The sequence below is a fragment of the Myotis lucifugus genome, unplaced genomic scaffold (assembly GCF_000147115.1).
Source record: "Myotis lucifugus unplaced genomic scaffold, Myoluc2.0 scaffold_421, whole genome shotgun sequence".
Taxonomy (NCBI): Eukaryota; Metazoa; Chordata; class Mammalia; order Chiroptera; family Vespertilionidae; genus Myotis; species Myotis lucifugus.
In genome coordinates this window covers 202,804-228,711 of record NW_005871469.1, presented here as the reverse complement: position 1 = coordinate 228,711, position 25,908 = coordinate 202,804, and the positions used below count along the sequence as shown (strand labels likewise).

The following is a 25,908-nucleotide window of genomic DNA, read 5'->3' as shown; positions in this document are numbered from 1 at the left end:
GATTGTGCACTGATTGAGGATGCCACTTCTAAGGGAGCACATACTGACTTATTTGAGAGTAAGAAGGTGATTCTGAGAATCTTAGCTGGGTCTTACAGTAGACCCCAAATCCATCAGAGAGAGCCAAACCTTCAGAAATTCATACCAAATGAGTTCATGCATACACTCAGAAGAAGATGCAATCATATACTTGCATGCACACACACTTGTAAATGGCTGTGCCATGACCAAACTTCTCCCAGCATTCACTGAAGTGTTTTTCTCCCACACCCAGTTCACTGAGAGTCCTGATTCCTGTTCCCCAGTCTCACTCTGATCAGATCCCACCTCATAAGGGATCTGATCAATGCCCTGGCATTTGCAGTGTGCATGAATGAACAAGAGTATGTAGTGAAGCCAGTTCAGCTGCCGGCCAGGGCTCTGGAAAAATCCTTGGACAGAGCTGTTCATATTGTATAATGATATACTAAGTTGTCATTTTTTACTTAAGAGAAAGGAGTGCTCTTTAAGAATCTACCCAAAGGACAGTGGGCTATGTATAGCCATCCCTGCACAGATCTGTGTCCGAGTACTTGCTGAGCACTTATTGTGTTCTGTGGGGTCTCAGATAGAGACTTAAACTTTCTGATCCTCAGCTGTGTCACCTGTAAAATGGGTATGAACACAGTTCCCTTCCCATAGGTTTGTGAGCATTAAGGGAGGTGAGTGTGTAACGCTTTTAGCACAGAGCTGACACCAAGTACTTGCTCAATAAATAATAGCTGTTCCTATTATTATTATCATCATTCACGGTATAGTGTAAGGTTTCGCTTTATCTCACTCCAACTCTGAAGGATCTATCTCTAGGACGGTGGACAGACAGCCCATCTGTTTCTTCTTACTCTCTAATCCACCTTGCACCTTCTTTTCCTCCACCCCACCCCCATCCTTAGCACCGCCCCTCCAGGCCCCGCCCTCCCATTTGCTCCTCCCACTAGCCCTGCCCTGTGGCAGCTCTAGCTCAGCGTGGCAGGAAGCTCATGGTGTAGTTCCGTGGGATGGTGGCAAAGCCCACATGTTTCGGGGACACGTCGATATCCTTGGGTGTCTGCGGGGACTTGAAGCGGAAGTTCTGCATGGTGGTGGTGAGTAAGAGAAAGAGCTCCATTCTAGCCAGGCCTTCTCCAAAACAGTACCGCTTTCCTGGCAAGATAGGGTGGGAAGGGCGGAGGTGAGGCCCACTCTCACTGCCACCTCTTCCCTCTCCCCATCTCCAGCTGCATTCTCCCCGGGGAGGAGGGGACGGAATACCGTGGCCTGTAGATTTTCAGAGAAGTCTCTAATCCTGTCTGAGCCTCAGTTTCCCTTGTACATGGGATGGGGGTGAGCCATAGTAGGCTGTAGCAATGGGAATTTTAGATGACCCTTCCCCCTAAACATACACATATGGCTGCTGTGCTATCATCTCCTTAGGCGTCTGAAGAATTCAAGTGACCTTGGGCAAATCTCTGACTCATTCTGGGTCTTGATTTTTCCCATCTCTGAAGTAGGTACTATCACCCCTTTCCTTTTGCCTGAGTTTTGGTAGGTGTTAGTTAAGAGGGTTACAGTTGGTTGGCTGCAGGGTAGATAATAAGAGGGACTTGCAAGCTGGAGAAAGCTACTAGGCTACATCTCAGAGAGGGGAACTGGGATGAAGGAGGCCCCTGTTGGTGTGACGGGTGGCTTGCTAACAGACAGTGGTCTCTTACCAATGGAAAATGGCACAAAAGCATCGTTCTTCTTAAACTGCCCTTTCTCATCTAGGAAATGCTGAGGGTTGAAATCTCCAGGTTTGGAGAAGAACTTGGGGTCTCTTAGCACGGAGCCCAGCATAGGAAACACTTCAGTGCCCTGGTGGGGAGGAGGAAGGATTGACAAGGTGAAGGGGGAATGGGTATGCAGAGAGCATATGGGGTCAGAGGGGGAATGTGGGTGCTCTGGGTGAGGAGAAATGGGAGTCAGGGTCCTCTCTGAGGGAGGAGCTTTGAGGGATGTGCCATTTCTGTCCCTGAGACAGGATTTTTGGGGGAGTATAGGGTCTGTGTCTCCTGAAGCAGAAGCTTTGGGGTACATGCAGTTCATGTCACTAGAGGCAGGATGTTTGGGGGACATGGGGTTCATATTCCCTGAGGTCTTGGGGAGATACGGGATTCAGGTGTCTCTGAGTGGGAAGGTTGAAGGGACATGTGATTGGGGAAGTCTTTGATTGAGGGAGGGGGACAAGGGCTGGGAAGCTTCTAAGGAGGATGGGGTGCTGGGTCACAGGGTGCAGGTTGGAGGTCCCTCTAGGCTGGGCAAGGGCAGCACCTTAGGGAGGAGAAAGTTCCGAAACTTGGTGTCCTTGGTGACTCTGCGGGCCAGGCCCATGGGGATCATGTCTCCGAATCTCTGGATCTCGTGGATCACCGCCTCTGTGTAGGGCATCTTGGCCCGGTCTTCAAACTTGGGCTGACGGTTTTTGCCAACCACCCGGTCAATCTCCTCATGGACCTTGGCTGTGGGATAAGGGGGAATATGTTTAGGTAGCTAGGGGTCTCGGGGCAGGAATGATAGCCCAAATATGTACAACTGGATGGATATATGATCATTCGAAACAGAAGTTGGTCTAAGCATTGTTGGGGCAGGGTCGTGTTAACCTGGTTGTGCCAGAATCATGGGGGAAGCTGCGAGGGAGGAGTCTTGGGGGATGGTCTGGAGCGGCAGGTAGTGGGCACTTCGTGGAGCTATTTAACAATCAGTTCAGATATTTTCAATATGTTAACAGCTAATGAAACTTGGCTGGTCCCTATTAGCTGAATATCATCACCCAGTCTCTGGATAGCAGGGTGTGTCTGAGGGCCCAGAAATTTGAAAGAGGTGGGGACATTGCAGCGGGCTCAGAGGAATTTTGAGGGTCTGTGGCCCTCACTTCCCCGCCCCCTGCAGCCTTACCCTCCACATCTGGGTGCTTCATGAGCAACAGGAAACCATAACGCAGGGTCGTGCTGACCGTCTCGGTGCCCGCAAAGAAAAGGTTCAGCGTGGTCATTACCAGGTTCTTCATGTGGAACTCGGAGTTGGGGTGCTTTTGCTCCTGCAGAGAGAGAGCTTCAGGCCAAGCCCACTCCCCCAGGCTCTCAGGGCCCTTCTGGGGTTTTTCCTCTGGACCCACTTCTTATAGATCCGGACCAAAGGTGGGAAGAGGGACCCTAGTTCTGCCAGGCCTTTTCCAGGCTGGTGGCTCTACCCAAATATTCTTCTCACTCTCCTTATGCAGCTGACTATCTGTTCTTTAATTACCCACTTAGTTGTTGCTTTCTAATTATAGAAATATTTAGAAATGAAGGAATAGAGACAGTGAGCGAGAGAGACCATGATGGAATGCATCAGAGAGCGTGGAAGAGAGACATTTTCTGAGGCACAGACCAGATTTTAAGCAACAGCATCCTATTCCTTCACTGAAAATCTTGAAGCTTCCTATGGAGCATCCACTCCCTGATCCTTTCACCTTGAACTTCAGACTCTATAAAGCCCTTCCAGTTAGGAGTGGGGACCCTCCAATGTCACATAGTAAAGCAAGGTCACCTGTCCACACAGGTGTGTCTGATAACCAAGGAATGAAAGGTAAGAGCATGGTGGCTAAAAGCACCAGCCTTGGAGTCTGAGAGACCAGAGTGGGAGCTAGGTGTGTGACTTCAGGCACGGCACTTATACTCTCTGGGCCTCATGTCCTCATTTGTAACATCGGAGTCATAGTAGAACCTTCTCCAAGAGCTGGTGTGAGTGTTAAATAGGTGAATACCGTAAAGTTCTTAAAATAGTGCCTGGTGCACGGCAGTGCTATAGATGTGGTTATTATCATGATTTGCACACACACGTCCTGCCCATGGGTAAAGGCTCAGTGGAGAGAACAGTGAATTATAATTGGGATTCTGAGGGTTATGATGGGGGTCATCTGAATGAGCCGCTGTTCTCCCCCGCCTGGTTTTCCTCTGCTAGTCTTTGGTCTTCTTTGCCCTGGCTGCTGGCATGTACCTCCTGCATGCGGATGAGGAAGGAGTCAATAAAGTCCCGAGGGGAGTTGGGATCCAGTGTACGTTGGTTCTGCTCCACCTTCTTGGCTATGAAGTCCTCCAGCCCCTGGAGCTCCTTAAATGCCTGCTGCTGTGGCCCCGGCAGGTGTTTCATCACTGAGGAGAACATCTCATAGAGCTGAGGGGGGAGAAGGAAAGGGAAGGACAGCTGTCGGTGGACGTCACCTGAAGGGAGTGGGCCTATCTCGGGGCAAAGGAGTCACCGGTAAAAGCACCTGTGCAGGTGTTTAGGCTTTTAGATGGGGCTGGATGGAAACAGATATCTAAGCTTTCATGCAAGATCAGCGTGAGAGCTCCTGTCCACGGATTTAGAGGAGATGGACTGAGACACATCCAGATTTCCTTCCTTCCCTTTCTTTTTTTGTAAGGGGACTATCAGCTGAGACAACCAGGTATTGGAGACTGGGTATTGGGCCCCTGCCCTGAGTTCCTGTGCAACTGTTCAGTTGTCCAAAGGAGAAGGCTGGTTTTGAGGGGACCCTGGTCTGGAGGAGGATAGGAGCTTGGGGTAACTATGTCCCTGAAAGGGAGATGGTGGCTGGTTGTGCTAGGGCCACAGTAGAGCCAGGTTGGGATCAGTCACCTGCCCTGTAGGTGTAGCTGTGAACTGGAAGCTTCCCTGCATCATGCGCAGCAGTGAAAGGAACTCTTTGTCCTCGTAGTCAAAGCGGTCCCCAAAGACAATGGAGCTGATGACATTGGAGACAGTTCGGCTCAGGAAGAAGGTGGGATCAATGAAGGCACCTGGGGAGGGGGGGCGGGGGAGGCGGAGGGACGGGGGAGAGTCAACTTGGCGGTCGGATGCCAGTCTGAGAATTCCAGGAACGCCTTCCCCCAACCTAGTTCCCCTCCCAGGCCAGGACTCCCGTTTTCCTCCTCTGCTCTCTGGGTTGCCAGGCTCACCTCGCGTGCCACGAAAGGCCTCGAGGAGGAAGCCCGCTTCCTCCTGGATGCGCTCCTCGATGCCGCGCTTGCCCACGCCGAAGTCCCGCAGCGTGCTGATGGAGAAGCGCCGGAGTTGCTTGGCGCGCTCCCCGTTGCTGAATGCCACGCCTGGGGAGGGAATGTAGGAGTGGGGAGTGGCCAGAGAGGGGCGGGGTCAGAGGGAGGTGGGGAGAGAGAGAGAGAGACAGAGAGACAGAGAGACAGAGAGACAGAGAGACAGAGAGAGAGAACACTCAGAGTCAGAGAAATACAGAAAGAGAAAGAGACCAAGTTGGAAGAAAATTAGAAGAAAAGGGGCAACACGGATGTACAGAGAAACAGAGATACAGAGACACTCACATGAAGAGAAATAGGAGGGAAGGAGGGGAAGTGAGATATGTGGAGATCTGGGAAGTGGGAGTAAAAATTGAGAAGGATTCTAAGACTGACCTGGAGAAGAGAGAAAAACATATACAGAGAAACAGAGAGGGCCTGGAAGAGAGAAGAGGCTTTTATCAGGAGGCGGAGGCATGAGGATTGTGAAGCAGAAAAAAATGTGAGATTCTAAGACAAAGGAAAAGAGAGGCAAGGAGAGAGAGAGAGAAACAGGGGGAGGCACAGAGCTGAGAAGAAGAAAAAGACAAATGACACATGGAGACAGAGGACCAGGGTTCCAAAGCAAAAATCCCAAGAGCATCTAAGAGATACAGAGAAAGAAGAGCCATCTAGTGAGAGAGAACCGAGAGATGGGACAGAGAGAAGCAGGGAGACGCAGAAACACTAAGACAAGTTAGAGGGGACACAGGGATAAACAGAACGGGACAGAGGAGACCGAGGAAGGGCTCTGCCTCAGCCTTGAGTGGGTGGTGAGTTGGGAGAAGAATGCTGGGACACTGAGGCCTTCAAGTCTGCTTGACCACATTCCCCCTCCCAGAGTCCCCCTCACCATAGCCTTTGAAGAGCCAGTCAAAGGTGGCCTGCTCGCCTCGCCCACTGAATTCCTCAGCCTGGTCCACCAGAGCCTCCTTTACAGCCTCATGTCCACACAGCACCACGATCCTCCGAGTGCCCAGGTGGATGGTGAACACGGGACCGTAGCACTTGCTGATCTGATGGAGAGGCGTGGGAGTGGGTGAGAGGGAGCAGCCCCAACTCTGAACTGACTCTGTACCCAGACCTCACAGACTGGGATACACTTTGCCTGAGTTCTGACAGTCAAGGAACTGGACATCCCAAGATCTGGTCTTTCCTGGCTAGAACCCCAGTACTAAACCTTCAAAACTCCCCCCTCTTGCCCTGGCTGGTGTGGCTCGGTTGCTTGAGCATCGCCCCATGCACCGAGAGGTTACCAGCTTGATTCCCTGATTCTGATCAGGGCACATGCCCACGTTTTAGACTCCAATGATGTTTCTCTCTCTTTCTCCCTCTCCCTCTCTCTCTGGAATCAATAAAAACATATATTTTAAAAACAACCTCCTCCTTCCTAAGATTTCAGTCCAACCTTGCCAATCCCCTGCCACAAAGTCTCAGCCAGACTGGGCAGGCCCCCAACCCCACCCTAACACCCATTTCCCTGCCTCATGACACCTTCATGAGGGAGTTGTACATCTGCTCTGTGTTCAGCTGCAAGTAGTTCCCGATGAAGGGCAGCGCTCGGGGACCAGGAGGCAGCTTTCCCCAGAACTTCCTTTGCCGCCAGACAGACATCAAGACCATTATTGTCAGGCAGGACAGCAAAGCCACCAGAAGCAGTCCTGAGGCCAGCATGGTGGCACTGAGAGTGAGAGTCACAAGGTGATGGCTGGGACGGCTTGTCTTTATACTACCTGGGAGAGAGGGGCGGCCTTTGGTCCTGCTTATGTAACTGTCTCATTTCACCTCCCAGTTACACACACCCCCCACCATGCTCCCGCCTAGCTTGGGATACAGCCAGCAATGGAGGAGGGAGGGACTCCAGGGCAGATGAACAAGTCTGAATTTGTGGCTTCTCCTGAGGGACTAGTACAGGACTGTGGACTTGGTGGGAGTGGGGGAGATAGTAGACAAATTTCAGAGCTGAAGATTCTGGAATATTGACATGTGTAAGCCCCTGAGCTTGGGATTTGGGGTCTCAGAGTGAGAAAGAACATCAAAGTTGTGGAGTTTGGGGTCTTGAGAGAGAAGAATAAAAGATTTAAGGGTATTGGAATAAGACAGACTACGTGGCTGTGGATTTGGGGATCTTTTGCTGAGGAGGGATGTAGGTTTAAAGGTCTCGGGACTGGAGATTCCAGAGAATGGATTTGAAGGTCTTGAGGTAAGAAGCACCCCAGCAGTGGATGTGGACTTCCTGGGGGAAGAAATATGTGAGGAGTCCAGCTGGACCATGGAGTCACCTCCTGACCCAGATGCTGACCTGCTTTTGTTTTGGACATAATACCACCTCTTGATGCCCAGAATCCTCATTGGCACCTCAAAGCGGAGTCAAGATGGCATGCCACAGGACTGCCCATTCCTGGTTGGGAAAGGGAGAGACAACCAGAGCCACATCTCAGTGGAACTTTCCACAGAACTGGAAAAGAGTAACTCATGGTCTCATTGACAGAGGGATGGGCCAGGACTTGGCAAATAGTAATGACAACTGCAATACAGTACGAAAAAATCGCAACTGTCTGCAGGGTTATAATTTACAGAGAGCCACAGTGACTCCCTGCCCAGATCCTTAGGGAAACCCACCAAGTTGATTCCATCATTTCTATTGTTATTATTATTATTTATTTATTTATGCTTCCCATTTTATATAGGGGTAAGATGAGGGCAGAGAATAGAGAGTGGGCAGGGAACACATATGTCTCTCCTGCTCTCTACTTTTATTCCCCCTTTCTGAGATTGAGTTTGCCACCAGTGCAAAGGTTATATTTGAGGGTGTGTGTATTTTCGAGGTGATTCCTGGCTCAGCAAGGCTGCCATTAGCAGGCAGAGGGAACCAAAACAGGAGAAATTTGAGTAAGCTTCAGTGTTGGGAACAGAAATGGGCCCTGAGATACTGATTGGGCGGGGGTAAGTGCAGAAAGGATGAGTGACTCTGCTGTCCTCTCCTCACTGGCATTCTTTCTTAATAATGAGGACAGTTTCCCCTTGGTGAGCACTAATTGTGGAGGTTGACTCTGTATGCAGGATCTTATGGAATCTTTATAAGAATGGGCTGGGTCGTTATCATTCTTACTTTGCAGTTAAAACCAAGACTCCATAAAGCCACTTGCTGGAGGTCACAAGTAAAAAGTGATGAAGCTGGGCTTTGAATCCTCTCTCCTGCTTTCTCCATTGACTGGCCTAGCCCACCCTGGGGGCCAAGTGGAGACCAAGTTTAGCAGCAGGTGGGTTCTGAGATTGGCATTGGCATTGGCAGGTTCTGCTATTGGCATCAGGTAGCCCTGGGACAGAGGGCCATCACATTGGGATTGAGCTTGTTTCCAGGTAGACACTAGGATTGAAAATGAGTTGACACTGAACTTGAGACCAGGAGAGCAGTAGTAGAGCACCACTGGTGTTGAGAGGGCTCTGAGAGTAGACCCAAGTGGCCATTGAGGCTGGCTTCCAGAAGGCATAGGGTGGCACCATGTGGGCTCTGAGGTTGATCCCAGCAGGCTCCAGCATGTGCACCAGATGAGCACTGAGATTGGTCCTATGTAGGCCTGAGAGGGGCCCCTGATGGCCACTGGGCAGGATCCCACGTTTGGACCATCCTGCTCAGGTGCCACCTCTAATCTCAGGTGAGTGCAAGTGGGTGAGGCTGGCACTCTGAGGATGGGCATGCTGCTCAAAGCATTGTAGGCCCCTGAGCTATGAGACCTGTAGGGAGGGAACAAAGGGTGGAGAACAAAACAGAGAGAGGAAAGCTGTTTGTTGGTTTTGGAGGGGGAAAGAAAAGGGAAGGAGGATTCGCATGGGTTTCCCTAATCTTTTTTTTCTTTTTGACCTTTTTACAAAATGAGGTAACATTGGTTAACAACATTATATAATTGAATGTGTGTAGCATTGTAATTTGATATCAATATACTGGATTGCATTCTTACCAACAAAAGTCTAGTTTCCTTTCTTGCACCTGGGCTGGCCTCAAGCCTGGGCCCCGCCTTTCCCCCCTTGTTCCTTGAGAAGGAAGCAGGTAGGACTTTGAGGAGTTTGTTTCCCTATGAAGTTGGCAACAGGAAGGGCCCTGAATGTTTAGACAAACAGCTGGGTGGGGAGGGTGTGAGGGGTCAAGACTGGGAAAAGTACTTGAGGTCACGTCTCTGACCCTGGAACATGGAGTGAGAGATCAGTGTCTGACATCACAGGCCTTACCTCCCAGAGGCAGGACACGTGCCGGTGTGCGGTGGCCAGGATAGGCTTCGGAAGAGACCTGGTGCTGAATCCAGGAAAATCTCTTCCCCTCACTGGGCCTCAGTTTTCCTTTCTGGATGGATGGGACAATGGTTAAGAACAAGATTGAGACATGGATCCTAACCTTATCCTTTCTTCAATGTGTGACCTTGAATGGGTAACCTAACCTTTCTGAGCCTATGCTGCCAATAACAGTACCCAACCCTTTGGCATTTTGGTGAGGAGTCGATGGGTTAAATTGTGTGATATACATAGCAGTAAACACTCAATAAATATTAGCTGTTCTTGCTATTAATCCATGGAGGGAAAGAGATAGAAGAGAGGTTCACTAAATCCCCTTCTGGCTTTTACATTTTCAGGTCTAAAGTTCCCACAGCTTTTCCTTTGGGAAAGGAGGAAGAGAGAGAAAGTTTTGGGGAACCTCCTTCCCTATTTCTTCCTCCATGCAGCCAAGTCTGAATAAGAACCTGATCTTCTGGGTGGCCTCGGGGAGAGATGGTGGATTAAGCAGTTTCTGAAGAGGGTGGGTCAGGGCTAGAGCCTCGGGATGTTCTGGGTGGGCATGGAGCCCTGCACAGGACGTTCCTCTCTGTCCTCCTCTATCTCAATCCCCTTGTCTCTGACTTTCTCTTTCTCCTTCCCTGTAAGTCAGCCTGCCCCTTAGCCCTGTGTGTGTTCCTGGATCTGGATCTCTTCGTATTTGTGTCATTTTATCCAGTGGGTTCTCCTAGATGCCTCTGCCATGTTTATCCTTATTTATACACCTGCATATGTGTATCATTCTGGGTACATGCTTGGGGTGTCTGTGAATGTGTGTGTGCGTGTATGCGTCAGTTTGTCCATGTTGATAAATTCATGCCCACACCTGTCTTTGGGGGTTGGGGGGGTTGGTGCATAAATTGGTATCCATACCTGTTTATGCTCATATTTGCATATCTGGGTGCATAATAGGGTATGTGTGTGTCCTTGCCAGTGTGCCTGAGTGCATGCTGATCTCTGTGTCTGTCTGTAGGTAGCATGAGTACATGCTTTGGGATATGCTTGTTGGGTGACGTCTACATGTGTGTCTCTGTATCCAACCTGATGTTTTGATATCTGTATATACATATGTATAACAGCTGACTATATATGAGTGTGTGGATGTGTTTGTGTGCATTCTGGTATAGTATGTAGGCACGTGGGCCACACTATATACACATGAGCATCTGAGATTGACTTGTGCCTATCTATGTTTGAAATCAATCACAGCCCAGCTCCACGTCCCTTCTTAAAAAAATAAGTAGTTCCCTTATTTTTTCAGAGTATTTACCTCCCTCCATTTTCAAGGGTCACACTAAGTAGAAAAAGCCTCCACAAGACAGGTGTGTCTTGAGAGCATTTCAAGGTAGCTCATTCTCATTGGATAAACTTAAATATCCTCTCTGAAAATTCTCTTTCTCATGGTTACCCCACACACACACACACACGCACACCACACATACACACACACATCAGACTTGTAAGCCACTCAACAAATTTAGCAGCCATTGAACCAGTGCTCACTGAACCAGTAGTTTTTCCAGGCTTTGCTAGATGAGACTGAGAACACAGGGGTGATCAAGACAGTCCTGAGCCCTAAACTCATGGGGCTTTCACTCCAGAGGGAGACAGATCAGTAACAAGAAAGTGACAGCTCAGAATGAACAGTGCAGGGAGGAGAAGGCACAGGCAGGGGGGTCATAGCCAGAACGGGGATCCCACGGAGCTGTAGGAGCCCAGAAATGGCACCTGGTCAACTTTGTAGGTTCAGGGTAAGCCCTTATAGGGCTAAGAAGGATTTTCCATGGAAGGATAGGGAGTGTTGTGAGGGAGAATTGCAGGCAGAGGAATAAGCTTGTATAAAGGTGAGAGCCCCAAAGCTTGTATAAAGGTGAGTGCTCCTAGAGTGTAGAGATCTGGGGCTGTGTTCACCCATGAAACTGGAGCCATCAGCAGGAGTCAGGCCATATGGAGCCTTATGCAACTTGTTGGGGAGTTTGGATTCTATCTAGAAGCAAAAGGAAGCCACAAAGGGTTTTGTTCTGTTTTGTTTTGTGTGTGTGTGTATGTATGTGTATATATGTATTTTAAATGTTACATATGTCTCCTTTTTCCCCAATTGCCCCCCCCGCCACTCCCACCTGAGAGGGCAAGCCCCCACCGCCCCAGTGTCTGTGTCCATTGGTTATGCTAATATGCATGCACACAAGTCCTTTGGTTGATCTCTAACCCCTGCCTTCTCTCTGAGGTTGAATGGTCTGTTCAGTGCTACCTTGTCTCTGGATCTATTTTTGTTCATCAGTTTATGTTGATCATTATATCCCATATATGAGTGAGATCATGTGATATTTATCTTTCTCCAACTGGCTTATTTCGCTTAGCATAATGCTCTTCAGTTCCATCCATGCTGTTGCAAATGGTAAAAGTTCTTTCATTTTTATAGAAGTGTAGTATTCCATTGTGTAGATGTACCACAGTTTCTTTAATCCACTCATCTGCTGATGGGCACTTAGGCTGTTTCCAGATCTTAGCTATGGTAAATTGTGCTGCTATGAACATAGGAGTACATATATCCTTTCTGATTGTTATTTCTGGTTTCTTGGGATATATTCCTAGAAGTGGGATTACTGGGTCAAATGGGAGTTCCATTTTTAACTTTTTGAGAAAACTCCATACTATTTTCCACAGTGGCTGCACCAGTCTGCATTCCCACCAGCAGTGCACAAGGGTTCCTTTTTTTCTACATCCTTGCCAGCACTTGTCATTTGTTGATTTGTTGATGATAGCCGTTCTGACAGGTGTGAGATGGTACCGCATTGTCATTTTGATTTGCATCTCTCAGATGGTTAGTGACTTTGAGCATCTATTTATATAAAAACCCTGGGTGTAATGTCACGACCGAGGCTCGACCAACTGGAAGTAAGTCAGTCCTGCAGGGGTCGTCTTGGAAATGGCTGCACCCTCCCCGAGCTGTTTCCGGTAAGGGCGAGGTTTGAGGCAGGAACCGGCCCTCAGAGCGTGGAGGCATATCTTTATAAAGTTTTAATACATTATATTAGAGGTCTTGGTAGTACTGTTTACCCACAGCGTCTACAGGAATTGCTGCAAATTTACTTCTCGGTGGAAGCACCTTTCATTTCCAATATAAATTACCCATTCCACTAAATGAAACTTCAATTTCTAAACTCGATATAAAGAGTGAAGTTGTGCCGAACCGGTTTGGCTCAGTGGATAGAGTGTCAGCCTGCGGGCTGAAGGGTCCCAGGTTCGATTCTGGTCAAGGGCATGTACCTTGGTTGTGGGCACATCCCCAGTGGGGGGTGTGCAGGAGGCAGCTGATCGATATCTCTCATCGATGTTTCTAACTCTCTATCCCTCTCCCTTCTTCTCTGTAAAAAATCAATAAAATATATTTTTTTTAAAAAACTGCAAAAAAAAAAAAAGAGTGAAATTGCTAAAACTATTAAAAAGGCCCAACTTCTCATTATTGATGAATGCACCATGGCATCCAGTCATGCTATAAACGCCATAGACAGATTACTAAGAGAAATTTTAATGTTGTATTTGGTGGGAAAGTTCTCCTTCTTGGAGAGGATTTTCGACAGTGTCTCAGTGTTGTACTGCATGCTATGCGATGGGCCATAGTACAAACAAGTTTAAAGTACTGCCATGTGGCACTCAGCCGACGCACCAACGCGGAACGCACCGTCCCGCTGCAGTGTCCGCTGCTGCCCCTGAGGATCGAGGAGAACCCACAGGAACCAAAAATGCTGAAACCAATCAATGTCCGAGTCACCACCATGGATGCGGAGCTGGAGTTCCCCATCCAGCCGAACACGACCGGAAAGCAGCTTTTTGATCAGGTGGTGATGCCGATGGGCCTGCGGAAAGTGTGGTACTTCGGCCTCCAGTACGTAGATAATAGAGGATTTCCTACCTGGTTGAAACTTGATAAAAAGGTGTCGGCCCAAGAGGTCAGGAAGGAGAATCCCCTGCAGTTCAAGTTCAGGGCCAAGTTCTACCCCGAGGACGTGCCTGAGGAGCTCATCCCGGACATCACGCGGAAGCGCTTCTTCCTCCAAGTGAAGGAGGGCATTCTGAGCGATGAGATCTACTGCCCTCCCGAGACCGCGGTGCTCCTCCGCTCCTACGCTGTGCAGGCCAAGTTGGGAGACTACAACAAAGAATTGCACAAGTCCGGGTACCTCGGCTCCCAGCGGCTGATCCCCCAGAGAGTCATGGACCAGCATGAGCTCACCAGGGACCAGTGGGAGGACCGGATCCAGGTGTGGCACACCGAGCACCGCGGGATGCTCAAAGACAGCGCCATGCTAGAGGACCTGAAGATCGCCCAGGACCTGGAAATGTACGGGATCAACTATTTTGAGATAAAAAAATAAGAAAGGAACAAACCTGTGGCTTGGAGTGGATGCCCTGGGACTAAATATTTATGAGAAAGATGATAAGTTGACCCCAAAGATTGGCTTCCTTTGGAGTGAGATCAGGAACATCTCTTTCAATGACAAGAAGTTTGTCATCAAGCCCATCGACTTCGTCTTCTACGCCCCCCGCCTGCGCATCAACAAGCATCCTGGACGACCACCATGAGGAGAAGCGGGTCACCAAGGCGGAGAAGAACCTGCACGTGCAGCAGCAGCTGATGACTCTGTCCAGCGAGCTGTCCCAGGCCAGAGACGAGAACAAGAGGACCCACAAAGACATCATCCACTACGAGAACAGGAGGCAAGGCCGCGACAAGTACAAGACGCTGCGGCAGATCCGGCAGGACAACACCAAGCAGCACATCGACGAGTTCGAGGCCGTGTGGGCCTGGCGGTCGCACGCAGACTCTGAAACTCGTATTTGTAGTTTTCTAATCTAGACCCTCCTCGTACCCAGTTCCTTTAAAGAGAGTAGCTGTTTCAGCAGGAAGATTCCGGGGCACGGACTGGGGAGGCTTCCCTGGTTACTTCCATTTGTATCATAGTGCCAAACAGCCTGATTTTCACTATTATTATTGAATCACTTCCTAACTGTGCTGGGAGCAGGGCCGATCGAATCAAGGAAAGGGCCGCTGCATGCCTGCGGGGCAGCTCCGTGCTGGCGTGTGTGTGTGTGTGTGTGTGTGTGTGTGTGTGTGGTGTCCTTACAGCACCCACAGTGGCTCCAGTCCGTGCCATATTCCTTCTGTATTTGAAATTAGCTCAGATTGATTAATTGCACTTGATTTCTGTGAAGGATGCATCTCTGTATTTATGTTTTTGAGGCTTGCAAACTGGTCGAAAGCACTCACACACGTGCACACACACTGACTTCCTCCCTTGGGAGGCAGTCCTCGCTCATTCCGCATAAATAGCACGGAGGACACACGCTTAGATAAGTTCTGGTTTTAACAATTAGAGACTCCATGATTGGACTCTCACACCTGATTAATAATGATCAGCTATAGAGTATAATATTTATATATAAGCAATAATATGGTTGTGTAACATTAGTTAAAAGGGGATAACTTTGTTCTGTATATTTTGTTACCTTTTACAGAATAATAAAAAAGGACATGAAAACCAAAAAAAATAAAATTAAAAATAAAGTACTGCAATGTTTGGGGATGTTTCAGAAAGTTGTCTCTTACAACAAATATGAGATCAGAGGATTCTGCTTATAGTGGATGGTTAGTAAAACTTGGAGATGGCAAACTTGATAGCAGTTTTCATTTAGGAATGGGTATTATTGAAATCCCCTGTGAAATGATTTGTAATGGATCTATTATTGAAGCTACCTTTGGAAATACTATATATCTATAGATAATATTAAAAATCTATAGATAATATTAAAAATATATCTAATCGTGCAATTCTTTGTCCAAAAAAATGAGCACGTTCAAAAAGTAAATGAAGAAATTTTGGATATACTCGATGGAGATTTTCACACATATTTGAGTGATGATTCCATTGATTCCACAGATGATGCTGAAAAGGAAAATTTTCCCATCGAATTTCTTAATAGTATTACTTCTTCGGGAATGCCGTGTCATAAATTAAAATTGAAAATGGGTGCAATCATCATGCTATTAAAAAATCTTAATAGTAAATGGGGTCTTTGTAATGGTACCAGATTTATTTTCAAAAGATTATGACCTTGCCCTGGCCGGTTTGGCTCAGTGGATAGAGCGTCGGCCTGGGGACTGAAGGGTCCCAGGTTCAATTCCGGTCAGGGGCATGTACCTTGGTTGCGGGCACATCCCCAGTGGGGGGTGTGCAGGAGGCGACTGATCTCACTCATTCATGGATAATAAAGACCATCATAAGCTTATGAACAAAAATAGATACAGAGGCAGAGCTGCCTCAAACAGACTGTCAAACTGCAGCAGGAAGGCCAGGGAGGGTAGGGGGGCAAAAGGGGGGGGGAGTAAGAGATCAACCAAAGGACTTATATGCATGCATATAATCATAACCAATGGACATAAGACACTGGGGGGTAGGGGAGGCAAGAGGATTGTCAAGGGCGGGGGGGAAAAGGACACATATGTAATACCCTTTGTAATACTTTAAGCAATAAAAAAATAAAATAAAAAATAAAATAAATAAATAAAATATTTCTGCTAATTAATTCCCTTTTAATGTGCATGAATTTCATGCACGGGGCTACTAGTGTTTTCATATGTCTCTCGGCCTTCTGTATGTCCTTTTTCAAGCTATATTACAAAGCCACTGTTCTCAAAACTCCCTGGTACTGGCACAAGAGCAGACATATAGACCAATGGAATAGAATAGAGAACTCAGAAATTGACCCAAGCCACTATGCTCAATTAATATTTGACAAAGGAGGCAAGAGCATACAATGGAATCAAGACAGTCTCTTCAATAAATGGTCTTGGGAAAATTGGACAGATACATGCAAAAAAATGAAACTAGACCACCAACTTACACCATACACAAAAATAAACTCAAAATGGATAAAGGACTTAAACATAAGACAGGAAACCATAAAAATCTTAGAGGAATCCACAGGCAGCAAAATCTCAGACCTATGCCGAAGCAATATCTTCACTGATACAACTCCTAGGGCAATGGAAACTAAATAGAAAATAGACAAATGGGACTACATCAAGATGTTTCACATTTTTGATGTTGTATAGTATGTTGTGTTATGCTGGCAGAAGCCTCATACATCTGGTGTTTACTGCATCTCTTGATCACATCAATTTCCTTTGTGCTTGATTTAATTTTCTGTTGTTTTGTACAGTAACATGCTGTGCATGGTTGTAGCTTAGGAATAGTAGGCTGTACCATAGATCCTAGTTGTGTAGAAGGCTAGACAGAAATATTCAACCTTTTTTATTTCATGGCACACATAAACTAATCACTAAAATTCTCTGGCACACCAAAAAACATGTTATACTTTTTGCTAATCTCACAAAACATAGATATAATTTTAATTCATTCACACTGGATAGCTACTGCTGTGTTGGCTGTTGTCTATTTATTTGACAATATAAGGGAAAAGAGGTCAGTACCCCTAACTAAAGAGTCAGGTACTGCATGTTTTAAAAATTCTTGCGGCACACCAGTTGAAAATCACTGGGCTAGACCATCTAGGTTTGTGTAAGTGCCCTCTATGATATTTGCACAACAAGATTGTCTAATGATACATTTCTCAGAACGTGTCCCCATCATTAAGTGGTGTATGACTGGATTACTATTGTTATTCTCATTTTGCAGGTGAGGACATTCAGTCCCAGAGTCATTGAGTGACATACTCACAAATCACACAACTGAAAAGCAGCGGTGCCAAGACTTGGAACAGATCTATTGGACTCTTTCCTGCCTAGTCTACAAACAGGCACACACACAAAAATGTCAAGGGTGAAGTAATTAAACCGCCAGAGCCCTGTGTTTCATAAGACACCACAGTTATTGAGTTTCAAACATTTATCAGATTTGTGTTGATAGCTTGAGTTCCAGTTCTGGTAGCTTCCCACAGGCCAGGGGTAGGAGTGGGAGGGTATCAGGAAACCCCAAAACCCAAAACCACATGACTTGTTTCATAACAAACACATTAATATCAAGTGCCCATTCAGACTGTAACCATCCACGTGCACCATCTTTAGGGAGGAGGCTGAAGACCTTTGACAATCTTCCATGTATGGCATAACGATACACAAAACTTTGGAACCACAGTCTCTGTACCAAAGACTTGAAATACTAGTCATTATACATAGAATTTTAAAATGTCTTAATAAAAAAGGTCTTTAAAATAAAAAATGTTCTACTTTGGCTGGTGTGCTCAGTTGGTTGAGCATCATTCCCATGCACCAAAAGGTCTCCAGTTCAATTTCCATTCAGGGCACATACCCAGGTTTCTGGTTCGATCCCAATCAATGTTTCTCTCTCACATCAATGTTTCTCTCTCACATCAATGTTTCTCTCTCCTTCTCTAAAATCAATAAAAAACAATCCTCACTCTCATCCATTGCTGGGGGACTATGAATTGGTACAACCTCTGAGTGTGGTTTGACAATATCAGCCAAAAGGATAAGGAAATGTGTCATTTGACTCAGCAATTTCACAGCTAATAATTTAGCCTACACAGGTACTCAACCGTGTGCAAAATGACCTATGTGCAAGCTTTTTGCTGCTGCTTTGTTTAATAGTGAAACATCGGAAATAACCCAAATGTTCATCATTAGATGATTGACTAATAAAGTGTGGTACATCCATGCAATGGAATGCTGTGCAGTCAGGATCCCAGCAGGAGAGGTAAGTCACACACAAATAGGGTAATTGAGAAGTTAATGAAACGACCACTTACAAAGTTGAGGGAGGGAAATCCAATGAGGGATGGGAAACACCTGTAAACTAGCCACAGTAAGGCTCCCTGGATCCCTGTCCCTGAAGGAGGGAGCAATTCCTGGAATGGAGACACCTGTACATACAACAGGAGTCACGGCCAAAGCAAGTTACATGACCAAGCAAACCAGTGGGGGAAAGGGAAGTGTAAACTTGTCCTAAGAGAAGGACCGTGAGAGGGAAGGGAATATTTTGAAAATACAGTCATCCCTCCGTATCCATAAGTTCTGGATTTCCCTCCCTCAACTTTGTAAGTGGTCTTTTCATTAACTTCTCAATTATCCTATTTGCGTGTGACTTACCTTTCCTGCTGGGATCCTGACTGGCACGGCATTCCATTGTATGGATGTACCACATTTTATTAGTCGTCCCTCCGTATCCATAAGTTCTGTATCCATGGATTCAACCAACTCGATTGGTTGTGGAACCCAGGGATACAGAGGGCCAACTAAAGGACTTGAGCCCCCTCAGATTTCAGTAACTGCAGGGGGTCTGGAACCAATTCCTCCTGGATACCAAGGAATGACTGATATATTCTCCTAGACTTCCAAAACCTCAGACTTCCAAAAGCTCTCCTACCCCCACATGAATAAAGTCTGTTAGACAATAAAATCAAAGAGAGACAAGAGCAAAGAGATTGAGAAAAACAAAATCCTAAAGATATTGTTTAAAGCCTGAATCCAGCATAGCTGCCTCTTGACCTGCCCCAAAGCTCCTAAAAATATATTCTCATTCTCACCTAAACTCTCTTAGTTTGAGTTAGATGTCCACCCCTTGTAACAAAAGTCTTTTTTTAACATGTTTTTATTGATTTTTAGAGAGAAAGAGAAAGAAACATCAATGAGAGAGAAACATTATGGATTGGCTGCCTCCTGTACACCCCCTCCTGGGAACTGAGCCTGCAACCAGGGCCTGTGCCCTGACTGGGAATCGAACTGCAGTCTCTTGGTTCCCAGACTGATGCTCAACCACTGAGCCACACCGGCCGGTCTGCAACAAAAGCCTTAATCCCGGATCTTTGTCGGGAAAGCCTTTCTCAAGCTCTGTTACACTCTCCCACCAGTCTTGAGTGCTGACTCTACCAACATTTGAAAATCTCAACTGATGAACTCTCCCAAAAGAAGCAACTGTCTTCGCTAAGAGACAGAAGCCAATAGCATCATATTTTCTTAACATTTTATTATGACAATTTGGAAATATACAGAATAGTTTAAAGAATTGTACAATAAGACACCACCTAGATTCTACAATTAGTGTTATTCTACTTTCTTTATCACAAATCTATTCTTCCATCCATCCATCAAGTCATCTGGTTTGTTTGTTTGTTTGTTTGTTTGTTTGAGGGGGGAGGGGTTTAATCTTCACCAGAGGATATTTTTTCGTTGATTTTTAGGGAGAGTGGAAGAGAGAGGAAAAGACAGAGAGAAACATCAATGTGAGAGAAACACATCGATTGGTTGCCTCCTGAATGAGCCCCGACCTGGGTCTGGCCAGGGAGGAGCCTGCAACCAAGGTATGTGCCCTTGACTGGAATCAAACCCGAGACCCTTCTGTCTTCAGGCCGACGCTCTATCCACTGAGCCAAACCGGCTAGACTCTAACCGCTACAGCATCTGTTTTTTTATGTATTTCGAAATAAGTGGCAGACATCAGGTGCACTTCATCCCTTAACAATGCACAGCATCATTTTGTAATTCTTCATAAAGAGACATCCATGAGACTTAGAAACAAATTTTATTACTAGAACTAGAGGCCCAGTGCATGAAAATTCATGCACTGGAGGGGGGGGTCCTCAGCCAGGCCTTCCCCCCCTCACAGTCCGGGAGCCTTCAGGGGCGGGAGGCGACCTGGCAATCAGGGGAAGGCAACACCCCGTCATACCTCTACTGCTGCCACTGTCGGCAGTGCAAGCCTCAGTCGGCCCTGGTTACCTGAGCCTTGGGCAGCCCTGGGCAGCTGAGCAGTCACCATCCAAGGCTTGCCTGTGCTTTGGGCCAGCCCTGGGCAGCTGGGGGGCTGAAGGGATTGGGGTCCTCTGGAGGCAGGCACACAGAGCGGCCTTGCCTCATGCCTGCTGCCCCAGCGAGGCTGAAGGGACTGGGCGCCACCATCTTGTGGCTGTGGGCGCCACCATCTTTGAAGGCAGAGCGGTCAATTAGCATATTCCCTCCTTATTGGCTGTGGGTGCTGCCATCGTTAAGGATGGGGCAGTCAATTAGCATATTCCCTCCTTATTGGCTGTGGGTGCCGCCAACTTTTGCATCAGTGTGGGGGTCAATTAGCATATTCCCTCTTTATTAGATAGGATAATAATCTGAGAATCTCAGACTCCCCAAATCTTAGAATCAGGAACACCCCAAAATTTAGAATCCAAGATCTTCTGCATTTATCTTTACAGATGACATCACAGCTTCTCTGTGGCTACAAATCTATTGTATAAAGGTGAAGTTTCTTTTCACCAGGCATCACAAATCATTTTTACTCATAGCTTGTGAGGAAGAGGCTAGCTGGGGGCAGCTTGGCTCCTCCAGGTTTGAGGTTGGTTCACTGCCACACACACACACACACACACACACACACACAGATGACAGAGATGAGGGGGTGAAGTTAATCCCCATAATCCCAAAGCTAACAGAGAACATGGGTGTGACTGCAAATAGTGCCAGAGTCCATGAGAGGAGTCACCTTTCATCCACCAACATTATTCCCAGATCTTACTTGTCCAAACCTGTGCTGATCACCCGACTCCAGACTTTGGAAGGGCCACTCCCCAACTAACAACTAAGCACAGCTCAGCTCTCAGCTGAGATCGGGCACCTGGGGTTTAGGAGAGGCAGGGGTGAGGGAAGGCAAGGGTATAGGGTTCTTGCCCAGGCTTTGTTACCAGCCCCTGTGTAATCTTGGGGATGATGATGGCCACAGCTCCCTCCTTTGCAAGTCTGCTGTAAAAACTAAAGTGTGACCAGATGGCTAAAAGCTTGAAACTGCCAATGGCTACAAGTACTGTTTAAGCACCTTTAATTTTTCAATTGACTGAATCCTTGCAATAACCCTCAGAGTTAGATGCTGCTATTATCCTCAATGTATGGATGAGTAAACTGAGAGAAATTAAGTAACTCTCCCAGTTACTTAATTAATTAATGCTTGAAGTCAAGACACAGGCTTCCTGCCTGGCCAGTGTGGCTCAATGGTTGAGCATCAACCTATGTACCAGAAGGCCGAGGTTCAATTCCCGATCAGGTGAGGTGTCTTGTTTTTTTAAGTACTGGAGTGAGAGGAGGGTGGGCACGGACCACTTTCAATACAACTGCAGGCTACAGTATCATGGCAAACCAGAACCCCTCTCACCAAGAATATGAAAACCAAGTGTTGGATTTAGCTGAGCATTCCAGAAGACACAACTGGTGGAATCGTGTTTGAGGCCACAGTCTGGACCGATGGTAGAAAAATACTCAGCAGCCGCTCAGATTGTAATGGGCAGAGTGACATACTGGTTTGCAGGATTTTTGTTTCAGAAAATTGGAAAATGTGCAGCAACCGCAGTAGGTGGTGGTGGTCTTCTCCTTCGGATTGCTAGTCACAGCGACTATGTGCAGATCAATGAAAAAAAAAGTGTAAACAAAGCAATGACAGATTAAGAAACAAGCAAATAAGGCAGAACCCAAAATCAACAACATAATTAAAGAGGCAACAGAATTTGTCAAACAGAACATTGTGATATTCAATGGGTGTGGGAGGCTTTTTGCTAGGCCTCGCATCATAAGGATTTGAATGTTCTACCTGTGAGAAAAGAAGCGGTGGCCACAAGGTAATCTCTCAACATTACATGCCACCTGACTCTCTATGGCCACAAGAAACAGCTGGCAGGACAATATCAAACACAACTCAGTGTTTTGCCATCTGAAGGTTGGCAAACTAGCATCTGCTGTAAAACAACCCAGATGGTATGTGTGCCATAGTACCCTGAGCAAAGCATGGCTTTCAGTTATTTAAATCAGAGGTCCTTCGTTGTGCTTTATAATATAGTGCCAATAATTAAAATTTTGTATTATAGCTTCAACATTAGGGCTGACTTTTTTAAAAAGATATGTTTGCAATAAACTGAAGAACTGCAATGCCCTTTTATAGAAGGACTTAGAAATAGTAGAATTATTAAAGCTATTAAACATATTTAATACCTATTTTTAGGTTGTTTTTCCCTGCAATTCTTTTTTTAATGTATTTTTATTGATTTCAAAGAGGAAGAGAGAGGGATAGAGAGATAGAAACATCAATGATGAGAGAGAATCATTGATTGGTTGTCTCTTGCACGCCCCCTACTGGGCATGTACCCTTGACCGGAATCAAACCTGGGACCCTTCAGTCTTCAGGCTGATGCTCCATCCACTGAACCAAACCTGCTAGGACACCCTGCAATTCTTACTTTCCTTATATAATAATTGTATAAATAGTTTCAAAGAAGACTCTTCTAAGAAAATTTTAAAGCTCTTTTTCTTGGCTTCTGGTCAAGATGGTGTCATAGATAAATGCAATATTCACTGCCTCCCACAACCACAGCAAAATTTACAAATAAAGCCCACCTGGTGTGGCTCAATGGTTGAGTGTCAACCTATGAACCCGGAGGTCATGATTCAATTCCCAGTCAGGGCACATGCCTGGGTTGGGGGCTCAACCCCCAGTGGGAGACGTGCAGGAGCAACCAATCAATGATTCTCTTGCATCATTGATGTTTCTATCGCTCCCTCTCTCTTCCTCTCTGAAATCAATAAAAATATAATGGAAAAAATTTACAACTAAAATACAAAACAACCATCATTCAAAACCAACTGAAATCTAGCTGAACAGAAGTCCTACAACTAGGGAATTAAAGAAGCACATTGAGCCTGGTAGGAGGGGTCGAGACATGGGTGGAATTCTGGCCCTTAGTGGTCTGATGCCCACGTGTGGCCATTTAAAATCAGGAGAGATATCTTGGCTGTGGGTGTTTCCCAGAAGAGCAAGGGGTCCCTGTCTGATACCAGGCTCCCAGCCCATGGTTCCAGTGTCAGGAAGAGAAGTGCCCATACCTTTAGGCTGTAAAAACCAGCAGGGATTGTGGCTGAATGATACAGAGGCTGCTGGAGACCCAGGCAGTTCCTCTTAAAGGGCCCACTCCTGGACTTGCTCCCTCTGAGCTCCAACACTGAGGCAGCAGCTTGAAAGGAACCTGGGATATTCAGAGAGAAACTAACTTGTCTGGAATCAGGGCGAGAGCTGGAGGGGCAGCTGTCTCTCAGAAGTGCTGGCAGAGGCCAGTGTTCCCTTTGATGAGACCTCCCTGCCATAGAACTGACAGGCTGTGCTATATCTGAATCTCCATTAACCTGGCTCACACTTTTCACCCCACCCTGGTGATTCCTAAAACCCCACTCCTCCCTATTTACAGGCTCATCCAAGCCATTTCCAGTGGCTTTTCCATACTGGCCTCTCTTGCCTCATGCTTTGGACTTTCCTAAAATCTCTCAAACAAGCAGCAGCTGGCATCAGCATGCTCCATACTTCTCAATAAGTAGCCCCAAGCTCAGCACTAGCCACAGCCCACCATGGTTCACAGCTTGGCCTCTCCTGGGCACCTCCAAGCTCAATACAAGTAGCAGCCATCTGCAGATTGCTTTGTAGCTCATGCTGGATGGCCTACGCAGGGCACAGGCAGAGGTTGACTTTGCACCTCCTGGGAAGCCCCTGAGCCAGTGCACCTGGTGGTCCATTTTGACCATGCTGGATTACAACCCTACGACCTCCACAAGTGACAAACTCAAGGGACAGACATGGTGAGCACCAAAGCCCCACTGAAGCAAGTCCTGTTCCATAGGGGTGTCTCCTGCACAGCAGCTCTTCAGTTGTAGTCACAGCCATTCCTCACAATCTATCGGCCTGGAGTCAATCCTTCCTGGTGATACCAACATAAATTAAGGCTCAACTACAATAGGACAGTGTGCACAGCTCACACAGGTGTACACCTAGAGTGCCCAGCTCAGGTGACTGGGGAGGCTGAGCCACTGGGCTCTATAGGACACCTACTACACAAAGTGACTCTATCAAGTATTGGAGACATAGCAGATCTACATAAGACATAGAAACAAACACAGGGAAGCAGCCAAAATGCAGACAGAGAAACTTGTCACAAATGAAAGAACAGAAAAAATCTCCAGAAAAAGAACTAAATGAAATGGAAGCATGAAAACTACCAGATACAATGGTTCAAAACAATGGTTATAAGGTTGCTCAAGGATCTTAATGAGAGCTTCAAGGAATTTAGAATTTCAAGGAAAAAGTACAAGTCAGAAATGAAGCACACACTAACTGAAATAAAGAATAATTTACAGGGGTTCAACAGTACAGTAGAGGATGCCGTATACCTGAAACTAATATAAATAAGATCGAATATCAACTGTAGTAGAAAAATAAAAGCAAACAAAAAAGTTTAAGGCTGAGTATTTAGAGGATGCAGGTAAAGCAGACTGTTGAGTGAAGTGTCTAAATGTGAAAATAAGAAAACTGAAAAGTGTCCTGGCTAGTTCGTTTTATTTTGGTTAGGGTACCTACCCAGGTTGCAGGTTAGATCCCCAGTCGGGGCATGTGTGGGAGGCAACTAATTGATGTTTCTCTCTCACATCGATGTTTCTCTCTCACTTCCTCTCTCTAAAAAAAAAAAATTTTAGGAAACTGAAAATTAATGAGCCTAGCATCTAATATAGGAGAATAAAAAATAAAAATAAAAAAACAGAGTGAGCCCTTTCCGCCGGATAGTTGCTGCCATCATGGACATGAGTCGTGTGCAGCCTATCAAGCTATCCAGGGTCACCCAGGTACTGGGCAGGACCAGTTGTTCCATCATCCAAAATGTAAAAGGCCTCGTGCGTGAGGGCAACATGATCACTCTATTGGAGTCAGAGCGAGGAACGAGGAGGCTGTACTGAATGTGTGTCTGGGTCCTGGCTGTCTGGGTGAACCACATGGCCCATGGGGAAGATGTTCCACTGTTAATAAAGTGTTTATGTAAAAAAAAAAAAAAAAAAAAGTTACTCCTTAAAAAGAAGGGTCTTGGGTTCAATTCCCGGTCAAGAGCATGTACCTGGGTTGCTGGCTCAGTTCTGGCCCCGGTACAGGTTCCAGAGGCAACCAATCCTATGTCTCTCTCACGTCTGTTTTGAAAGGTTAACATGGGTAGTGTGCGGGCAGGCTAAATAGCCATCTTGGACAGTAGATTAACAAAAATTAAATTTATTTAAGGAAAGGGGATGAGAGATGGGATATCCAAAGGGAAGGGCTGCACAGCACTGGGCCAAGGGGACATTGGGTGGATGATGGCAGCACCCAGGGGATGGAGTTCCATCCTTATATGCAGTCACAGGTGGGAAGCTCTTGTCCTCAGTGGGTCTGGGGAATGAGCTGGCGAGCTTGGAATATGGGTGAAATGTGAATGTGCGATCAGGCGTTTTTAGAACAGTTTTATTCCTTGAATGGTCTCATTCCTGGTGTCCAGCAAGTTTTCCTAATCTTTGTCCTCCTATGGCGGGAAGCTTACAGACACTGTTAAGGATTACATTGCCCTATAGTCCTAACAGATGTTTCTCTCACTCTCTCCTCCTCCTCCTCCTCCTCCTCCTTCTCCTCCTCCT

At 46.6% G+C, this 25,908-nt stretch overlaps 1 protein-coding gene and 3 pseudogenes across 1 annotated transcript; 3 read left to right on the top strand and 1 right to left on the bottom strand.

Annotated features, from left to right (window-relative positions):
- Window positions 1–449: 449 nt before the first annotated feature.
- Window positions 450–6,851, bottom strand: LOC102424871 (cytochrome P450 2A13). The gene is made up of 9 exons (XM_006102630.2): window positions 6,606–6,851; window positions 5,965–6,127; window positions 4,998–5,147; window positions 4,678–4,838; window positions 4,036–4,212; window positions 2,953–3,094; window positions 2,329–2,516; window positions 1,731–1,872; window positions 450–1,182 (listed from the first exon to the last, which is right to left on the bottom strand). Exons 1-9 carry the CDS (start codon window positions 6,783–6,785, stop codon window positions 1,001–1,003), a joined length of 1,485 nt encoding a protein of 494 aa, XP_006102692.1. The 5' UTR covers window positions 6,786–6,851; the 3' UTR covers window positions 450–1,000.
- A 6,314-nt stretch (window positions 6,852–13,165) lies between these two features.
- Window positions 13,166–14,280, top strand: LOC102433212 (annotated as a pseudogene).
- A 7,291-nt stretch (window positions 14,281–21,571) lies between these two features.
- Window positions 21,572–22,010, top strand: LOC102424243 (annotated as a pseudogene).
- Window positions 22,011–25,047: 3,037 nt separating this feature from the next.
- On the top strand, window positions 25,048–25,206 carry LOC111823221 (annotated as a pseudogene).
- The last annotated feature ends 702 nt before the right edge of the window (window positions 25,207–25,908 follow it).